Source organism: Branchiostoma floridae, chromosome 2 (genome assembly GCF_000003815.2).
Source record: "Branchiostoma floridae strain S238N-H82 chromosome 2, Bfl_VNyyK, whole genome shotgun sequence".
Classification (NCBI taxonomy): Eukaryota; Metazoa; Chordata; class Leptocardii; order Amphioxiformes; family Branchiostomatidae; genus Branchiostoma; species Branchiostoma floridae.
This window is the reverse complement of record NC_049980.1, coordinates 24,705,222-24,723,227: the sequence shown is the minus strand read 5'-3', so window position 1 is coordinate 24,723,227 and position 18,006 is coordinate 24,705,222. Positions and strand designations below refer to the sequence as shown.

The window sequence follows — 18,006 nt, the reverse complement described above, 5'->3', positions numbered from 1 at the left end:
AAGCACATACGCATACAAAGCAACACTTATCATGAGATTACTGTAACATGCCTGTAATAAAGAATGGTATTGTCCATGAGTCTGTGTCTCAACAGTTTCTCAATAATACCGTATGTTCTAAAAATGGGTTACATTATATTGTTGCTCTGTGTCCAGACCGGCTTTATACAGATAATATATTAATTCATCATCTGATTGTTCATTTCTGTTCGGACATTACACAACGTATGGGGTTGCTGAAGAAGCTTTAAACACAGAGTATAAAGTGGGCTTCACAATAGATAGATGAGGATATCAGGCCTCAGGCGCCAAAGTTTCCTGAAGGGAATTGTCCTCTACAGGGTTATACAGTTGCGTCTCGTCGTTGTCTCCTGCTGTTCTCCTGTGTTCAAAAGAGCAGATGTACATTGTCATTGTCATTGTCATTGTAATCAATGCATATAAGATAGAAAGATGCATAAATACATGCTAGTAGATAGACATGTATTACAAAGTCATTGTTATGGGTTACAGGCAGTTCGAATTTTGTTGAATTCTCAAATTTGTTGATGTTAGATAATTATACACACACCTTGCGTCCAGGGCCATCTTGGTTCTCAAGCGAGACTCCTCGGTGATCGGGTACAGCCAGACGAACAGCAAGGCTATGACGTAGACTGCAGGAGGCGTGCCCGCCGTTATGTACCGGAGAGCCTGTTTCACTCTGTTCGACTGGACACAGTTATCTGCGTTGTAGTTCACAGACCTGAGAGTTGGAGAGAACAAACGAGATTTGACTTGACAGCACTGCTCATCTCATAAACTCATTGGAAGTAGGGGAACGGGTGCGTACCCCATTTCAGGTTCTACCTACTCTCCAAGCAGAGGTTGAGTCGCGTAGATACTAGTAGTCGGAAAAATCACACGGGCGCTCCTCTTACTGCTCCTCTGCTTGGAGAGTAGGTTCTACCATTGTGATCCGCACCAGACCAAACCCTTATCAAGAGCAATAACTTTTAATCAGAAGTTTTTGTCAAGCCATGTAAAGTTACCTGGGTATTTATGTGTATCAAGGACGTTGATGCACCTAAATACACCCTAAACACACCCTCTTTCAACCTCCTTGGGTGTATTTTACTGTGTACAGTTGTAACCTTTAACCAAACCATTTAATGCCTGCGACTTACTGAAGTATCCAGTTAGAGACAGCAGCGCTGATGGCATCCATGATACCAGTGACGAAACCCCAGACAGCGTAGAAGACAGACGCCATCTTCCTGTCAGTCTTGAGTGTAAAATCGTCGATGACATCCGTGCACATGACGCTTTAATATAATGGAGAAACATGTGCTTACGTTAAAACAGACCATCATCCATGCAATCATGCATGTCATATCTACAGACGTTTGTGGTAGAATTCTAGAATGATGTGCATGCGCACTTGACTTTTTATAGCATTCAAACGTTTCTACAGAGCATCCCTAAATACATTTGTATGTGAAATACCTGCCTTTGTACTATGTACATACAGCCCTCTCCTATTCCACCCCAGGCAGCCGCAACGAATATGAACGGTAGCAGCCCGTTCCCAAGCAGATCCTCGGTGGCTATCAGGAGAGCGGCGTTGTGCGGTAGTAAGAAGACCTGAAATGGACGTCCCAGTCAACAACATAAATCACTCTATAACACTCATGTAGACATGGTGCTTCTCTGCGAGAGAATGAGAACAGATGTCACCTTTATCACCTTTGTGCAAAAAGTAAAGGAAAAGTGCAAATATGACTTACCAGAATTCCCAGGAATATGACTTTTTTCCGCCCGATCCGACGTATGATCAGATTCCAAAAGAATATTGCTACCACTGCAGCAGCCTGCAAAATAAATAAACATTGCAAAGGTCTCAAAGTGACCCCTTTATGTAGTTACTGTATATATCTCAATCCATTCATTCAATTTATTCATTCATAATATTGACAATCCAATCATTTACTGCATTCATACAATGTACAATACAAGAGATAAAGACAAACGATGTATTTTTCAATTTTTTTGGTTAGAATCGTGAGCACAACTGTGTGTTTTTGTTTACTCGTTTTCTTCAAAAGCATAAACGTACCATGTATAGAAAAATGACATAGAAGACCTGGTCTGCGATGTTGAAAGTATATTGCATCATCAGGGCACTGTTGATTTGTTTGGTCTGCAATCAATAGTAAGAGAAGTCAGACATAGTAGTTTACAAGTTAAGAAATCTATTTTCGAAACCCTGAAGATGTTCAAAATCTACAACGTTCACAAGCTCGTAAAATTGTATTTGTTTGTTTTATTGAAAAACGAACCGGGCGTTATCATACAAAGTTTGATTAGTCTTATCACTTTTATCTTACCAACTTACATTGATACCTAGCTCAAGGAACGCCTTTATCACAAGCAGCATGAGAAAAGGCCGATGGCGGGCGAGGGCTTTGATGTCACCAACGGGGAAACAGGATGACTGCTCGGTTTTCCTCATATCTGAAACAAATTGTTATTTTTAACCCTTGTAGAGTAAACTTGGAATAACTCTTTATAATGGCACATCCTCTTTCACGCAGACAGACACTCAGGCACACACACACACGCGCACAAGTGGGTGCACATACACACGTACACACGCAAGCACAGCCAAACGCACATACACACACACACACACACGGTACAGATCAAACATTTCCATACCTGTTATCTCTGGAACACCAAACACTGCTGCCAGTCCACAGAGTAGAAAGATGACAGTTCCAACAGCAGCAGCTACCATGTACGCCTCTTTCTGTAGAAAACAGTAAGATTACAGATGTCTTTCTGTGACGAAATCTTCAATCTGCCATCTCTTATAAAAAAAACATCACGTCAAATAAAGCTGGACGTTGTAACGTCCCGATCCATACTGGTACCCTTTTGTACCCTGTCACACTCACACATTCACACTTCTTACCTCAGTATCTCGGGACGGGCCGTAATCGGTACCGTTAACGTTAGTCCCGTTGCTACACGGGTCGTACCCAAGGTCGGCATGGAGTAACAGAAATGTTCCTTGCTGGATCAGTGCAGAGAGTATTATCCCAGCAATCTGAAACGCTGATGCTGAGAGGCAAAAAAAATCCCAATCAAGGAAATCTGACAGCTTCTATACATTCAGGACAACATGGCCACCTAAATACGGAAACAGATATCAAGTTGTCATAGCAATATTACTTACAATAGGTGATCAGTGTGTCTCTTTCTCTCGGTTCGTGGCTTGCAAACATCACGAGAGAGTCCCTAGCGACACCGTATCCCTAGAAGATAGAAGAAAAATGATAAACTAAATCATTTGCAGTGGAGACACACAGCGAAAGTCCTACCTCGTTTTTGTCATGCCCAGACCTGCAGGCTCACATTGGCATGTTCTCATGATGCACAGATTACTGAAAGGCTTTTTGTTTAAGGCTGGTTACTGGTAAGAGACAAAATAGGTATAAGTACTTTTAAAACTATTATTTAGAAGCTCATACCGTTGACACGACCCTGAATCCGACGTAGAACACGAGATACCATATCAGCTTTCCTGTAGGGTTGGCAACTCCAGGGGAAAACCACAGGAAGAAGTAACAAGCCGCCGATGGAAACGTACTGAGGAGAATCCTGGATTAAAAAGAAACAAACAGAAAGTTATCTTGTTAGACCCTTCCTTCTTGTATTTGTATTGCTAACGGTTATATAGATATATAGAGCGGGCATGTTGAGCTTTCCAAAATCGACCTACCATGGTTTCAGCTTGCCCCATCTCGTGTCGGTTGTGTTCACCAGAAACCCAACAAAGAAGTTTGCAGCAGACGACAGTACAATGGCAGAGGTCGTCAGTATGGAGTTGTGGGCAGGAGTGATCTTGGAAGAGAAGAAGAAAGATGATATCGACGGTACATTTTGTTTGTGTGGAAAAGGTGATCTAAAGAAACATGTCCGAGTTCGATTGTGGGCCACAGCATTGCATTTCTGCCCGTCAGTACAAAAAAAGTACGGCTCGTAGATATTTTTGTAGCACTTATCAGACACATCTTCACAATTGATCTTTTCGTTGATATACGTGGATGTTCGTCGTTTTACATACATTGGTATTGTAAACAACGATATGAGCTTAAGATCAACTTTGCTGTTGGGAATGGTACACGTACTGTACATTTTGTTGAAGGGCGGCCCGTTATGTAAAACAACGCTATAGGGCACATGTATATTTAACCATTAATTTTCATTGGCACAATACCACACGAGACATAGGGTATAGGGTAGTGCTCGTACCTGTGCTACTTCAAGGATAAACACAGAGAAGAAAAAGTTGATGGCGTTGCCTGACAGACTTGTTGGAATACCAGCCAAACCGTAGCACAGGTTGTTCCAAAACCTAAGTGGTTTTGCGTTCTGTCCTGACATCGTTGTTAGTTCGTCTCCGGACGTCTAGGCATTCCTACAGAAGACCTGGAATGTGGAATTAAGAACTTATCTTCAGGGGGAGGGGGGTTGATAGAGGGTAGGCTATTCAGTATAAACTATGGCACATTTTTACCGTAGTCTAAAATAGACACGTCTCATTTTTTTCTTACCTTCAGGCTCAATGGAATGCTTTAGCAAACTGCAACACCGACGTCGACATATGTTTCAACAACTATGTTTTCTATCTTGAGCATAGGTTTGTTTGTTTGTTTTGCATACCTGGGAAAATCGCCTCATGGCGTAACACAACAGGTTGTATTTAACAGCAATTAACAAAAGTTAAACCAGTCTTACCTGTCTTGGTGGAAGTTTTGTTGATTGGCCGGTTGTTTGCATATATTACATGATCTGTGGTGGAAGCGCTAGTTTTAAACAGACCTTTGGTCATGGAGTTAATGATTCAAACCAACAGGTAGTAACGGGGAGTGCTCGTGTATCTGTACCCTTTTCCCTTCACACTATGTTTCGACCTTTGTGCTACGAGGGGCGTGCAATTAGTAATGGTCCTGACCCATTTCCCATAGCAGGAGATTAATGAAACTTGGCACAGTTATTAGTCTTTCTCTTCATAGGAATCACCCAGAGTTATGCATTTCTCCCATCGTTTGATGCAGCTCTGGACACCGATTTTGTAGGACACCCCAGGTTGGTCCTCCAACTGATGCCTCATCAATGGCACAAGAGGGACGACCAGGTCTGGGAGCTGTTTCCACAGACTTCCAGTCACGTTTGAATTCAGGATGCCAGCGTTTTACAAGGTCATATGATGGGGCATCATCACCATAAGTTTCATTTATTTCATCAAAAGTCTTCTTTGGTGTGCGTCCTTTCAAATACAAAAACCGGATCACTGCGCGACACTCAACTGCTTGCATTTCACACCTGGTCCATTTCGCACCTGACTAAGTTCAAACACCAGTAAATCAGAAACCACAATTAGTTCAGAGCTGTCTTTTGCAACATAACCCATAGAGATATGAATTATTACACATACAAAATTTCATTTAGATCAGACAACTGGAAGTGGGTCAGGACCATTACTTATTGCACGCCCCTCGTATAGTTTTTTTTTACTTTAAAAGAGTATCAGAATAAGAATGTAACATACTGTTTTATTGTTATGGTTCATTGTTATACTTCAACATTGTCCCTACTCTACTGATGGTAGGTCCCTGTGCACTGGGTACGTGCATGGAATTAGGCCAAGTAAACAGAGCAGCTAGATAAAAGTTGTCCTGTTACGTTGACACCTGATAGGTTTTCACCTGCTGGATGACATTTAAGTGACCTGAGAATCGCAAAGATTCGACACATCTTTGTTCAGGGGTCAATGGTTGAATCAATAAAATGACCACATGCTGCGTTGTTTCATCCCTTGGTTCTAAGCTTCATGCGACATAGCTGCATAGCATCTTTGTCGAGAAGGTCGGTAAAAGATATGGTTTGATTCATACCCTTAAATCTATCAGATATGCGCCGTAACGTATGTGGGTATCGTCCTACAAGAAAGTGGTGTGTTTTAGAACCCCGTGGATGCAATAACCAGGTCGGACCAACACCCACGTAAGGCAAACTAGATAAGGAGCTGTCCTGCTGATGTCAACGCCCCCCGCACCAGTAGCTACAGATCTTTGACCACATATTTCTGTATCCATGTAGAGAATCCTTAACATTACACACAATGTCTGCACAGGGATACTTAGTGTGCCAAACGTGATGACTTCTACTATGATTATAGAAACTTCAAACGTCTTATGTGTATTGCGTATTAGCCAAACGGCCAATAAGTGATATCCAAAGAACTTGAACCTGGACTCGTTTGCCCATGGCATAGTCGGAATTTCAAAGTCTCAAAGTTGTAAGGTCGCATTAGACCAGTGATTATGTAAGGCACAATCTTTAATATTAGCATTGTTCACATTCGAGTAGCATTCATAAATATTGAGAACGACATTTCATTTGATCGACACCGGAGGTAACAATGGTCTGGGTATATTACATGTATTGCACGCAAGTCGAGAGAACAATGTTACAACATTACTGGGCGTCGCACGAATAGTCATATAGAGAAAAGCGCTTTATGTAACTTAATACTTGTATCACGTAGCCGGTTGTTCATGAATAGGTCTAAATCACTTATCTTAAGATCTTAGGGATTGTCTTAAGTTAGGAAGGATTTACACAGATGAGTAATCATGACAAAGTGCAAAATGATGAGATCAGCCTTTAAGCAACTTCTTGAACAGATCCAGAGACATCATCTGCGTAGGAGGGGAGAACCCTCGTCTCCTCGTCAGCTTCTGCCCGCCTGTGATAAAGGGGGGGGGGGGGGGCACATCGTGAGCAAAAACGCACCATGGAATCTAACATGGTCAACCTTGCGGAAATACAAAGATAAAAATGACATAAAGTACCGAGCGACCATCCTGTTCTTACGATTCACTCTATCTGCTTAAGGTTCTTATCTTATCCCGGGTACGTCATGACCAACGTCCCATCACCCCCAGCAATGACAGCAATCGGAGCTGAGGCACCCAAAAGTGTGGTCAATGCAATACAATTCCTATCTTTCTTGGCAGGTGTCATGTCAACTGTCTCTGTTTCTCAAAGCCTTTCAGAAACATAGGAGATGTCATTTCAGAGGGTTAGATTTTAAAAAGATTTCCGATGGAGCATGCCTATAGAAGGCTCGTGGCTGCGGCGCTCGTCCTTGGTCTATTAACCACCCACCTCTACCGAAATCCTGCCTAAAGAGCATGTCTACGTTTACACACACCTCGCGTCCAGGGCCATCTTAGTTCTCATGCGAGACTCCTCGGTGATCGGGTACAGCCAGACGAACAGCAAGGCTATGACGTAGACAGCAGGGGGCGTGCCTGCTGTTAAGTAGCGCAGCGCCGGTCCCACAGTGTTCGGCTGGACACAGTCGTCTGCGTTGTAGTTGGCGGTCCTGGAAGTTTGCGCAATAAAGTTTGCTTGTCATATAGGCATAACTCCCTCTCCCCCTTCTCCCCTATCTGATATGGGCTAGCAAACCTCTTGTATTTAACCACAGCTACCACACGAGACATGAACACGGAAAACTTTAGAACTGAGAAACAAAAGACAAATAGTCTTCAGAAATCTTTCACATATAGAGCAACATCTGAATGGAACCAACTAGCACATGAGTTACAAACTGTGAGTACATCCAAGATGTTTAGACAGCAGCTAGTGAAATATATGGGAAGCTCAGCTAATGGCACATGAGGTACTTGATAACCTTGATAACGCACTTGCGTTTTTTAATGATATTTTGAATGACGTTATATTTTGTGTATGTTATGTGTCCAAGTGTTATGTGTAATTATTACTTATGGAAGAAAAGATGCAGCGATAAACTGTAAACAACTAAAGAAGTCAATATATAAACAATAACAACTAGAAAGGTAATATTTGCAAGCAAATACAGAATGTTACCTTCACATGGTTTAGTCTAGCATTTCTACCTGGAAGGGTAAACTGATTAAGTTGCAGATGTTGACACAGGATAAGTCAAGACATGTAAGAAGGTACAAATAAATTTTGAAATTTTTTATCTGTAACGTTATACATCTTGAATAATGAACACAACGTCCAATATTGTTCCAAACAGGGTTTCTCATCATCATCTCATCACAGCCCCATAGCTACAAGCCACAGGGGCAGTCTGTCTGTCCAAAAAGGTTATCCATTTCTGACGGTCGTCAACAGGGTTTACTCGACGACATTTAGCGTGTCGTCTGCGGGAGCGTCAAGGCCTATGAATTTTTTCGGCTTGGGGAGGTCCAGGGAGAAATTTCTTGGCTTGCGGAGAGAGAGCCATGGAAAAAAAAAAAACTGGCTTCCTTCAACAATATGTATTCAAATGTTTAAAAAAAATAAAGCTTTGAATCACTTGGGAAATTCATATTCTCTGTCTCTGACTTGGTGCAGAACGCGAGCCGCGAAGTTCAGTTGATAACATAAGAATAAGTTTAATTTTGCGCTTTCCGTCATTGTTGACGAACAAACTCGGCGCGTAAGTATAGACAAATTTTGCAAAAATCTCTAAAAAATCAGCGGATGTTTGCGGACGGTGCTGACTTTGATGATAATTCCTAACGCGCGCCGGCGGCGAGAGAGAAGCGAGAAGCGACTGGTCGAACCCAGTCGGTGCCGCGCCCCTCCCCCTAATGTTCTGGTCAGTCGCATCGTGCTAGCGCCGATGTTTTTGTTGTCATTTTCCCGGCCCCGATTAACTGTCAGTTGTTGCTACCATAGAAGTAAAAAAAAATCGAACAATATGTGAAATTAAATAAGGTACTTTCAAAATAGTCTCCGGTAAGCCGATCGGACCTCATAAGCTTGCGCTCTATACGGGGGCGGGGCCCTACATGAAACGTGACAAATAGGTGTGCTTTTGATTCTTTAATTGACTGCTTATAAAATAGGGACCGAATCTACCGGTGTCATCATGTTGCACCAAATTTGGGCTGACCGTCTATGAAAATTAAGATGTCGAAGATATTTCCCAAAAGGTAGGCAGAGATTTGTTGATGTTGGCGGTGTTGTTTTTTTCGTAATGATTTTCTTAGTCGGACCATCGCAAACAGTGCATTCAGCCCCTTTCCCCGTGAAAACATCAGCTAGATTGTGCTAGATACAGCCTCACATGAGACAAGAAGTACATACAGTCACAATTCTATTGTCAAATATTATAGAATTGAATTCTCGTTTCTATCTACTTGAATTAGACTAACTTCTGAAGAGAGCAAAATTAAAACAAGCGTACCAAGTTACGGCACACTGCGTAGCACAAAATCGGAAGGTACATTCACAGCTTGAAACGTCTCACAGAGTTTGCCGCTTGTACAACGCAGCGCGAAGGGTTCTCCTCAGCATGCTCAGTCACACTTTTACGTTTTCTATGAACCATATACCCAGTGTGAAATCGAATGTTACACATATCCTGTTTATGTCGCAGTAAGGGCGCAGCGCGATCGCCGTCTAGTGGAAATTTCGAAAGGGGGCCTTACCAACTACTGTAAATCGCACAAATTCACAGAAACAGCTGATTAGCGTAATCGCTAAAATTGCCACAAATCTATTATATTCGTTCACGTCCCGCAGTTGCCGGACACTCTCAGAGCAGAAATTGATATGGCTACCCCTGCACACTGCAAGTGATCTTCACAGTACGCAGCACATCTCCGCTATGCTTCCTGTCACAGTCAATCTGTGTAAATTCATTCATATTTTGAACGGCCCAATCATTTTTTCAGAGCCCGCAATTCATATTTCATAAATTTCTTTTATTTTTAGCAAACAATTTTGATTTACGTTTGATGTACGTAGTTTGTTTATGCCCTCATTATCAATACGTGCCGCAGTCGGTACACTTCAAACCCGTCCGCCTGTCAATCATGCAAACTTCAAGGGGTTAGGTTTCTGCTACACTTAACTTTCGCGTTGGCTTATGCTGATTTGTGCCTGGGGATTTGTGCTGTGCCGGCCACTCCCACCGTGTATAAAGCTGTAAGTAGATTTATTGTAATTCACCCAGACTTCGTTTCCGTGCTCCACTTGCTTGCTGGGGACCAACGCAGCGCTGTGGTAACTTACATGATAAACAACAAGGTGAAAGAATGGCCGTGACCTAACATGGGGAGGGCGTTCCACGCTGCAGTTAATCGTGTTTGTTCAGGTCAGTTTAATAGCGAAATAAACTCATCAAGTCCATCGTTTGTGTTTCACATACCTTTATGTCTCAGGCGTAAAACTTTGAGTTTGCATGACGATCGTTATGCATGTTTTTTTTATGTAACAGCCGGCAACACACAGTGACCTTGCGTCTAACGTAGTCATGTGTTGTTGTTCTTTTGCTCAAATGTTCTTGTTGACTCAAAAATCGGTTAACTACAACCGTGACACCAATCCGTGTTTCATTTAGACGACAGCTCTATGTATGAACTTGAAAAACGAACAGGTCTCGCTACATTTTTATGATTAACGTTATATGCCAGTTACTTATCATGTCAGGAGACATCCAAAGAAATCACCACATACACGTAACGTTACCACAGTTGTCGGCCTGTCTGAGAAAATTGCAGTAGTGCTCTGAATGCGTTTGTTCACCAAATTATCGCGTGTGTACGCACGAGTGCTGGCGTACTGCACATCGTGTGTGTTCTCGATTCTACGTAACTCAAACACAACATAGAATCCGAACAATGTTTGGATGGCTCAGAGTTAAACTGACTTGTGCAGGTAGCAAAACCTTTAGCTTAAACAAAATCAAGAAAAGTATCGAAACAAATGCTTAGATTTGACTCGATGTAGACCTTAACCGAGACACATTATACTTTGGGGGCATGAAATTTCATTCTGCCTGCCCTCAATTTCATTCTACCTTCCTTGAAGTTGATATAACCAGTATGCAAAAGGTGCCGATATTCGGCAAAATAAAGTCAAAGCTCTGTGAATTTCTTGATCCGATTTATTACTTCTTGGTAAAATGAATTCCACAAATCATTCATAGGACGGCTTCTGCCTCAATTCAGGCCGTCCAAAGCAAGATGAAGTCATCATTTGACGGGCGGACACTTCCGTGTTGCGTAGTGGCGGTCGTTGACCTCGTTCGAACACCATGTTCCATAACTCCCGGGCGGGTTCCATAGCTACCGGTCGTTGACCTCGGGTTCTTGGAACGTGGTTCTAATGTTCTATGGGGGCTCGAAAGTTCGATTTTGTGTTAAAATTGCTAGTTTTTTCACCCTTTTTTGCCCCATAAAATCATTTTTTGGTGTCTTTGGGGGACCAAATGACCAAGGTGCAGTGTCTTATGTGCAGACCTACCAGCTTGCTGAATTACGAGATATTCCAAGGTCTAGTTTTGGAGATATTCATGTTTTTTATTTGTGCGGAAAAGAAGAAGAAGAAGAAGAAGAAACGATGCAAAAACAGTATGTACCTTCTGTGAAGGTAACATAATAAACCTTCCCTGTAAAAAAATATCTTTACAGGAAAGGTTTGCTAGCCCTATAGCAGATGTCCCTTTTACTGAAACAGCTAGGAAGCCTGCTGGCCTATGTGAGAAGGAACAAACAAGAACGGACGAACAAAACCTACTGCAGGATCCAGTTGGAGACAGCAGCGCTGATGGTGTCCATGATTCCACCTGAAACCCCCCAGAGGGAATACAGGACAGACGCCATCTTCCTGTCAGTCTTCAGCTCAAAATCATCGATGACGTCAGTACCCATAACGCTGTAGTAGACCATGTAACCAGAAAAAAAACATTTTCATACATGTAATGGTTGGTACATACTTACTGAGGACTTGACTGTTGAGCTGGTTTAACTGATATGATCAACATTAATTGACAAGAACAAAAAAAATGTATACTACGCCGACGAAACACTGATAACCATAGAACAACTGACAACACACATGCTGAAAGCGGCAGAGGAGTCACGCAACATCTGCGCATTCTTGGCAGTATCCAATTATCGAATAGCCTAACACGTATACCAGGACAAAGTATAACACTGGCGCTGGCCTATGCAATGCGCTAGCAAGCCAGAGTCAAACATCGGCTTCGGGATTCCTCCACCGCGACAGTTGTTCTTGCATTAGACAACACATAACGCACCCTATCTGCTTTGAGATAAGCTTATTACCAAACGCCGAAACCACCTTGTCTGTTCCATAATGCTGAAAATATAGGGGTGATTTATAAAAACTATTAAAGTTACAACGATTAACGTGAAAAGAACGTGCATCATCGCAAGTGAGTACAAACGACATGCCCAAACCACACACGAATACGGCACACGGAACATAGAGATATAGGCGCGAACACTCAAGACATAGACCGATTACAATACTCATAGTTATATGTCGTATAGCCAAAGTCATATGCTGAACCTACCTTTTTACAATATACATACAGCCTTCTCCTATCCCACCAAGGACAGACGATGCGTAGATGAACGGTACCAGTGCGGTCCCTAGCATCTCCTCTGTAGCTATCAGGAGGGCAGCGTTGTGCGGTAGTAAAAACAGCTGAAAGCAGCCCAATACAAGGTGCATCATGTCTCATAAGGTTATCTCCCGAGTACAGTTCCTGTGACAAAAGGGAACTAATGACATGCATTTTCGTCCACTTCTGTGGAAAATATGGTAATAAGTGTGATTTACCAGAATCCCCAAGCATATTACTGTCTTCCGCCCGAGCCGACATAAGACCAGATTCCAGACGAATATCCCTACGACTGCAGCTCCCTACAGCAGAGTAAGAAATAAGGGAAGAATCAGAGAGGAGCGTGAAGTTTAGTAAATGTTGATGCCATGCTTGGTTTGGCGAAGATAACCAAAATGCAGCCTTTAGTAGTCTTTAACACAGCTTAATTTGTTTAACCATGTCATATGTATTGGTTTTCCAATATTTTGAGATGTATCGTACGTAATTAATTGGCCGGCTTTTATTATATGTTCACGCCAATACTGCAGAGTGAATACATAGCAAGCTATATTTGAAGTACTTACTAGTATATCAGTAATCTTGTTACAGCGGTACCATGTTAGTCAATAGAATCAGGGCCATGCTTGCCGATTTTGTCACCCACTATCAGATAATACATACAAATCTGAGTTTTTGAAACCAAATAAAGTGCAGACAATTCAGTTTGTCTCTAATGTGGTACGTCAGTTTCCTCTCACAGAGCTAGCTACGGCGTCTTATCGAACACCTCCTGATCCTTAGCACAGGGTTTATTCGTTCACCTTCATAGGTAGTGGAACGTACCATGTACACGAAGATAATGTAAAACACTTGGTCTGACATGTCGAATGTGTACTGTAGCATCAGGGCACTGTTGATCTGCTTGGTCTGTAGTATATGGGGAGATATGTAACATGCATGGTTACATTGTAAACTTAAAAAGCAACATCTTCGCGAAAATGCAGAATGTTTTCCCAGTAGCCTTTCGTCAGGCTGCTCGGGGAAACAATAATGATCACTTAAGTGTAGTGTGTGACAAAGCATGCTACCTTCAGCTCTTTATGTTATTCAGTATATTTACCATGCAATGAAGTGCATTAATTCATTGAATTATTCATACATTTGGTTGTATCATTGATTAACATTAGATTCTCAAAAAAAAGGTAGATGAAAGTTGGTCTGTTTTCAGTTACTTATGACACCTACATGTTTATCTAACAACAATAGAAAAGTAAAATAACGTACATTAATGCCCATCTCTAACAAAGCTGATATCACAAGCAGCATGAGAAAAGGACGATGGCGGACGAGCTCTTTCATTTCACTGACGGGAAAACAGGACGACTGCTGTTGTCTCTTCATATCTAGGAAAAAGTCTTTGTAAGAGCAGCCTTTGCTATCTTCTCAAGCAACACATATGATCCACAAATTAAATCAAAGGCATGGAACCTGTGCATGCATTGATATGTTGCATAGCTTAGAATCTACGTATGTATACAAAACGTATCGTATACACTATACAGGCTTTTCATTGACGTCATACTAATTATAATTTGAATCCGACGACGGTCATGTTGGTGGGTAACTGAATTAAGTGGTAGCATCTTCCTGTGGTTTACACTAGAACGCTTTAATCCAACATGGCGCAGATGACGTCAAATGAAAAGCCTGTATACGGTACTAGATCAGTGTAACTTACCAGCAGTCTTATACAACGCTTTGCCTTACATTGTACCTTTTACAATTGTTGTGAAATAAACTTGATTAAAAAGGCGATAATCAAGAACGTGTTTTGTATACATCACATAAGAAAGACAAAGTTACATGATATGACATTTACATGATATGATACACTGTTTTCGTTTCTGCTGCATCAATCGTTTCCATACCTTTCCTCTCTGGAACACCAAAAGTTACCGCCAGTCCACATAGCACAAAGACGCCAGATCCAACAGCTGCCCCCACCATGTATGCCGTTTTCTGGGACAACAGGTATGGTTTGATGATTTGATGGGCACAACCGTTTGCTGTTAACTCGTTTTGAATCGTATAGCATTCAGGGTAAAGTCAATATCACTATATGTTCTAATGTTGAAATAACACTGCAGGGTCTCGCATTATTGCTCTTGTGGGGATGTAATAACACTTACCTCAGTGTCCCGAGACGGGCCATGGTGCGTGTCGTTGAGAGTCCCGTTGCCACACGGGTCGTACCCAATGTTGGCGTGGAACAGCGCGAACGTTCCTTGTTGGATCAGCGCGGAGAGTATTATCCCAACAAGCTCAAAGGCCGTCACTGAGACAAACGCAGCATTAACGTTACTTTTGGCTTACCAGGACAGTTTTGATTTATTTTGAATGGCATTTCAACAAAGCGCCATAGTTTGATACACTAACATGTCATTAATCAGAGTTTGCGTTATAAAAAGATATGATACGACAAACTGTAGAAATCTATGATCTAAGCCACTTGACATGGAAAAATATTACGTACAGTAAGTAAGCATGGTGTCTCTTTCTCTCGGTTCGTTGCTGGCGAGCATCACTAGTGTATTCCTGGCATTACCGAATCCCTGGACGATAAAAAATGACATATTTCAGAGGACATATTTGAGCCAATCCTTACATTATATATATAATGTTATTCAAGCAATGCTACAAAAATTCCATAATGATACGAGGCTCAGTGTGCCTCTTATGCCTTAATGCCTGTCCTGTACGTCATTCATACCGCCAGGAACATCCTGAATCCACAGTAGAAGACAAGGTGCCATATCAGCTTTGTCGTAGAGCTGTCAACGTTGAGGGAAAACCACAGGAGGAAGTTGCAAGCCGCCACCGGAAGGGTGGAGAAGAGAAGCCTGCAGATGGAACAGGCCACTTTTTAAATCTTCAGGCAGATCTGTAAGTGGCATAAGAAGTTTAGCTGGCCCTGGTGGCTCAGAACACTCCTTGGCCAGCTAAACTCCTTAAACCACTGGTAGATCTGCCTGGAGATTAGTGTTTTCCCCGCATTTAAGCAACGGAGTCTATTTCATCATGATTAGTTCTGAGTTTCTGCAAGCCATCGATTTACGCACAACTGTGTGATGATCATTAGAAGTGATGCTCATACTTATTTCGGGTACATTTGCTCATTTTTGCACATCTCCATACATCATCTACATCTACATACGCTTTATAATTTACACATAATGTATGTCTTTGTTGTTGGCTGCTGAAATATATCACTCTTTATCTTGTCATAGTATTACTAAAATGCTTTTTAAGCACGTAATGTTCATTTAAGATCACCTACCATGGCTTCACTTTTCCCCATCTCGTGTTGGTTGTGTTTACCAGAAACCCCACGAAGAAGCCGCTTATGGTCGATATAACTTGGGTTGTGGTCGTCAATATAGAGTTTTGGGATGGTGTGAGCTTGGACGGAAAGAAAGAAACAAAATTGCATTGGAGGCAATGAGAAAGGATTAGGTCGGCCTGACAGGGACCCCTGTCACCTCCATGATTTTTTTCTTTGTAGCTGTCTCTACACTGAGCAGTGGTAAAGATTTATCTTACGCAAGGAGCACATAACTATTTCACAAGGGGTCAAAGATCATCACTGATGGAAGATGTCGGACTTTGTACTATAATGTCCGAGCCAAAGAGATCAACCCGACGGTCATAACAAGGATATTTTGCTGCTGACCTCGAATTACTACCAGTTTAATATCCAAGTCTTGTATTTCATACGATAAACCTGGAAACTTACTGTGAGCAGAGACAAGGGGAGCGTTCTATACGTTTCCATCCCATGACTGTTAATCTATTGATGGTATTTCGTACAATTGATATCATAGTTTTCTGTATACGGAGGTATGAAAACAACTGGTCCACAGGTATTTCTCGGGAACCTCGGGATTTCAGATATAAATGTGGCTAGCAACGCAACAGAAGGATCATCGGTCGCTGGTGTAAAGAGATTGTCATCGAGAGTTCATTTTCATATTACTATAGTGGTTGATGTTCCTTCCGTATCTCTCACCTGTACCACTTCCAGAATAAACACAGAGAAGAAAAAGCCGATGGCATTCCCTGATACACTTGGTGGAATGCCAGATAAACCATAACACAGGTAGTTCCAAAATCTGAGGGATTTCGGTCGATCCGCGGGCATGGTTGATGAGTCGCCCTTGGGTTGCCTGATGCCCTTTATATGTAATAGTCGGGGATTCTGGCACCGATGCTAGAAAAAGAAATGATTGACACTGTCACAGAGTTTAATCAAAATCATGTCATTGACGTTTTGTGCACAATACTGCTGGCTTTGATGGAAACGTACACAATGCTAGTTCCATGGTTCAGCCAATAATTCGTTTTGTTTTAAAATGGTCAAATCCAAGCAAAGTAAGTACTCCTCACCTGACCCCCGTCTCGTAGGAAGACACAATGACCTTCAGATCTTCAGTAAGCAGCCGGCAAGAACCATTTAAAAACTTCTACTGTAATTTTATATTAGCAATGGTATGTAGTTTACTAGCAAGCAGCATAACGTCACCAATGCAGACCTCGTTAAGTACACCACTGTGACCCTTAGCACTAACCAAGGGGTTTTCACCTCCCTTGTACTAACGTAATGGTATATTTTCTGTCGGCTGAAGACACTACTTGGTTATGGTAGCATCATATGCGCTCCAAAACACATGACACATCGTATTAACCAAACCTTCACAGGCCTTACCTGCTGATGGCTGGAAGTTCTCAACACAGATGCCAGAGCATTTTCGACCCGTCTTTCGTAACGCGGGTCAATGGATGAGTCATTAAGATGACCTGTTGTATCTCTTCGCCTTTCTTGTTTGTGCCGCTTGCGGCCTAACTCTTGCGTTAAACATCATGGACTGGTCCGATTGCACTGAATGTATCACTGCTTCGCAGAGAGTTGAAAATAAATTTTCAGTAACATGTGCCACATATGAGCGCCTAGCCATAAAGAACACGAATCTCCCTGTGTCGATAATGGTAGATTCTGGAAGCTTGTACACATAATAACTAGGTCGGGCCAACACGGCGGTTGAAAATGTGCTAGAATATTTGACAAAGTAGATAAGGGCTGGTCTGCTGTCAAAACACCTTTATCACCCGCATCGGTGACCTCATATGTTTGTATCTAATGCCAAGAGTCCTGAACTTAACAGACTGTGTCTTCTCTTTTCATACACGTCTGGACTCACAATGGCAATTCACCCTCATCCGTACATCTCGGGTAGTTTCACCACCAGCGGCAATCTTTTTTATATCCTCTGATTGAATGGCGCTTATGGCTTCTGTTGCCCATAGCTATATATAGGTTAGGCAATGGTTTAGGTTACATCACCATCTGAACATACCTCCAGTGGGCTATGTCATTCACCAAGAGGGGTGTGTCTGTTTGTGTTTCTGGGTATTTGTGGTCAGCAAAACTTAACAACCATTGCATAGATTGTAAATTAATTTGATATTATGTAGTATGTTGATTGGTTTTAGGAAGACAA

At 42.0% G+C, this 18,006-nt stretch overlaps 2 protein-coding genes across 5 annotated transcripts; both read right to left on the bottom strand.

Annotated features, from left to right (window-relative positions):
• On the bottom strand, nucleotides 1-4,934 carry LOC118409658 (sodium-dependent lysophosphatidylcholine symporter 1-A-like). 4 transcript variants are annotated; one of them, XM_035810830.1, is made up of 14 exons: nucleotides 4,783-4,934; nucleotides 4,297-4,473; nucleotides 3,764-3,885; nucleotides 3,513-3,642; nucleotides 3,218-3,296; nucleotides 2,954-3,102; nucleotides 2,698-2,788; nucleotides 2,375-2,493; nucleotides 2,096-2,179; nucleotides 1,767-1,850; nucleotides 1,490-1,623; nucleotides 1,167-1,304; nucleotides 572-745; nucleotides 1-382 (listed from the first exon to the last, which is right to left on the bottom strand). In XM_035810830.1, exons 2-14 carry the CDS (start codon nucleotides 4,426-4,428, stop codon nucleotides 295-297), a joined length of 1,524 nt encoding a protein of 507 aa, XP_035666723.1. In that variant the 5' UTR covers nucleotides 4,429-4,473; nucleotides 4,783-4,934; the 3' UTR covers nucleotides 1-294. The 4 variants fall into 4 exon arrangements, with proteins under 4 accessions (XP_035666723.1, XP_035666722.1, XP_035666724.1 ...); XM_035810829.1 differs by lacking the exon at nucleotides 4,783-4,934 and adding an exon at nucleotides 4,599-4,759; XM_035810831.1 differs by lacking the exon at nucleotides 4,783-4,934 and adding an exon at nucleotides 4,599-4,759 and having other exon boundaries at nucleotides 4,297-4,462.
• A 1,394-nt stretch (nucleotides 4,935-6,328) lies between these two features.
• Nucleotides 6,329-17,702, bottom strand: LOC118432572 (sodium-dependent lysophosphatidylcholine symporter 1-A-like). Its single transcript, XM_035844201.1, has 14 exons — nucleotides 17,214-17,702; nucleotides 16,518-16,718; nucleotides 15,789-15,910; nucleotides 15,222-15,351; nucleotides 14,985-15,063; nucleotides 14,641-14,786; nucleotides 14,380-14,470; nucleotides 13,736-13,854; nucleotides 13,295-13,378; nucleotides 12,688-12,771; nucleotides 12,419-12,552; nucleotides 11,617-11,754; nucleotides 7,265-7,438; nucleotides 6,329-6,796 (listed from the first exon to the last, which is right to left on the bottom strand). Exons 2-14 carry the CDS (start codon nucleotides 16,647-16,649, stop codon nucleotides 6,715-6,717), a joined length of 1,515 nt encoding a protein of 504 aa, XP_035700094.1. The 5' UTR covers nucleotides 16,650-16,718; nucleotides 17,214-17,702; the 3' UTR covers nucleotides 6,329-6,714.
• Between the last annotated feature and the right edge of the window lie 304 nt (nucleotides 17,703-18,006).

Coding starts and splice junctions, on each gene's coding strand:
- LOC118432572 (XM_035844201.1), bottom strand. CDS start 16,649: ATGCCCGCGGATCGACCGAAATCCCTCAGATTTTGGAACTACCTGTGT. Junction 12,553..12,687: donor TAATATGCTTGGGGATTCTG/GTAAATCACACT, acceptor GGCTGCTTTCAG/CTGTTTTTACTACCGCACAA. Junction 7,439..11,616: donor GTCTCCAACTGGATCCTGCA/GTAGGTTTTGTT, acceptor GCAAACTTCCAG/GACCGCCAACTACAACGCAG.
- LOC118409658 (XM_035810830.1), bottom strand. CDS start 4,428: ATGTCAGGACAGAACGCAAAACCACTTAGGTTTTGGAACAACCTGTGC. Junction 2,180..2,374: donor TCCTTGAGCTAGGTATCAAT/GTAAGTTGGTAA, acceptor TATTGATTGCAG/ACCAAACAAATCAACAGTGC. Junction 1,624..1,766: donor TCATATTCCTGGGAATTCTG/GTAAGTCATATT, acceptor CGTCCATTTCAG/GTCTTCTTACTACCGCACAA.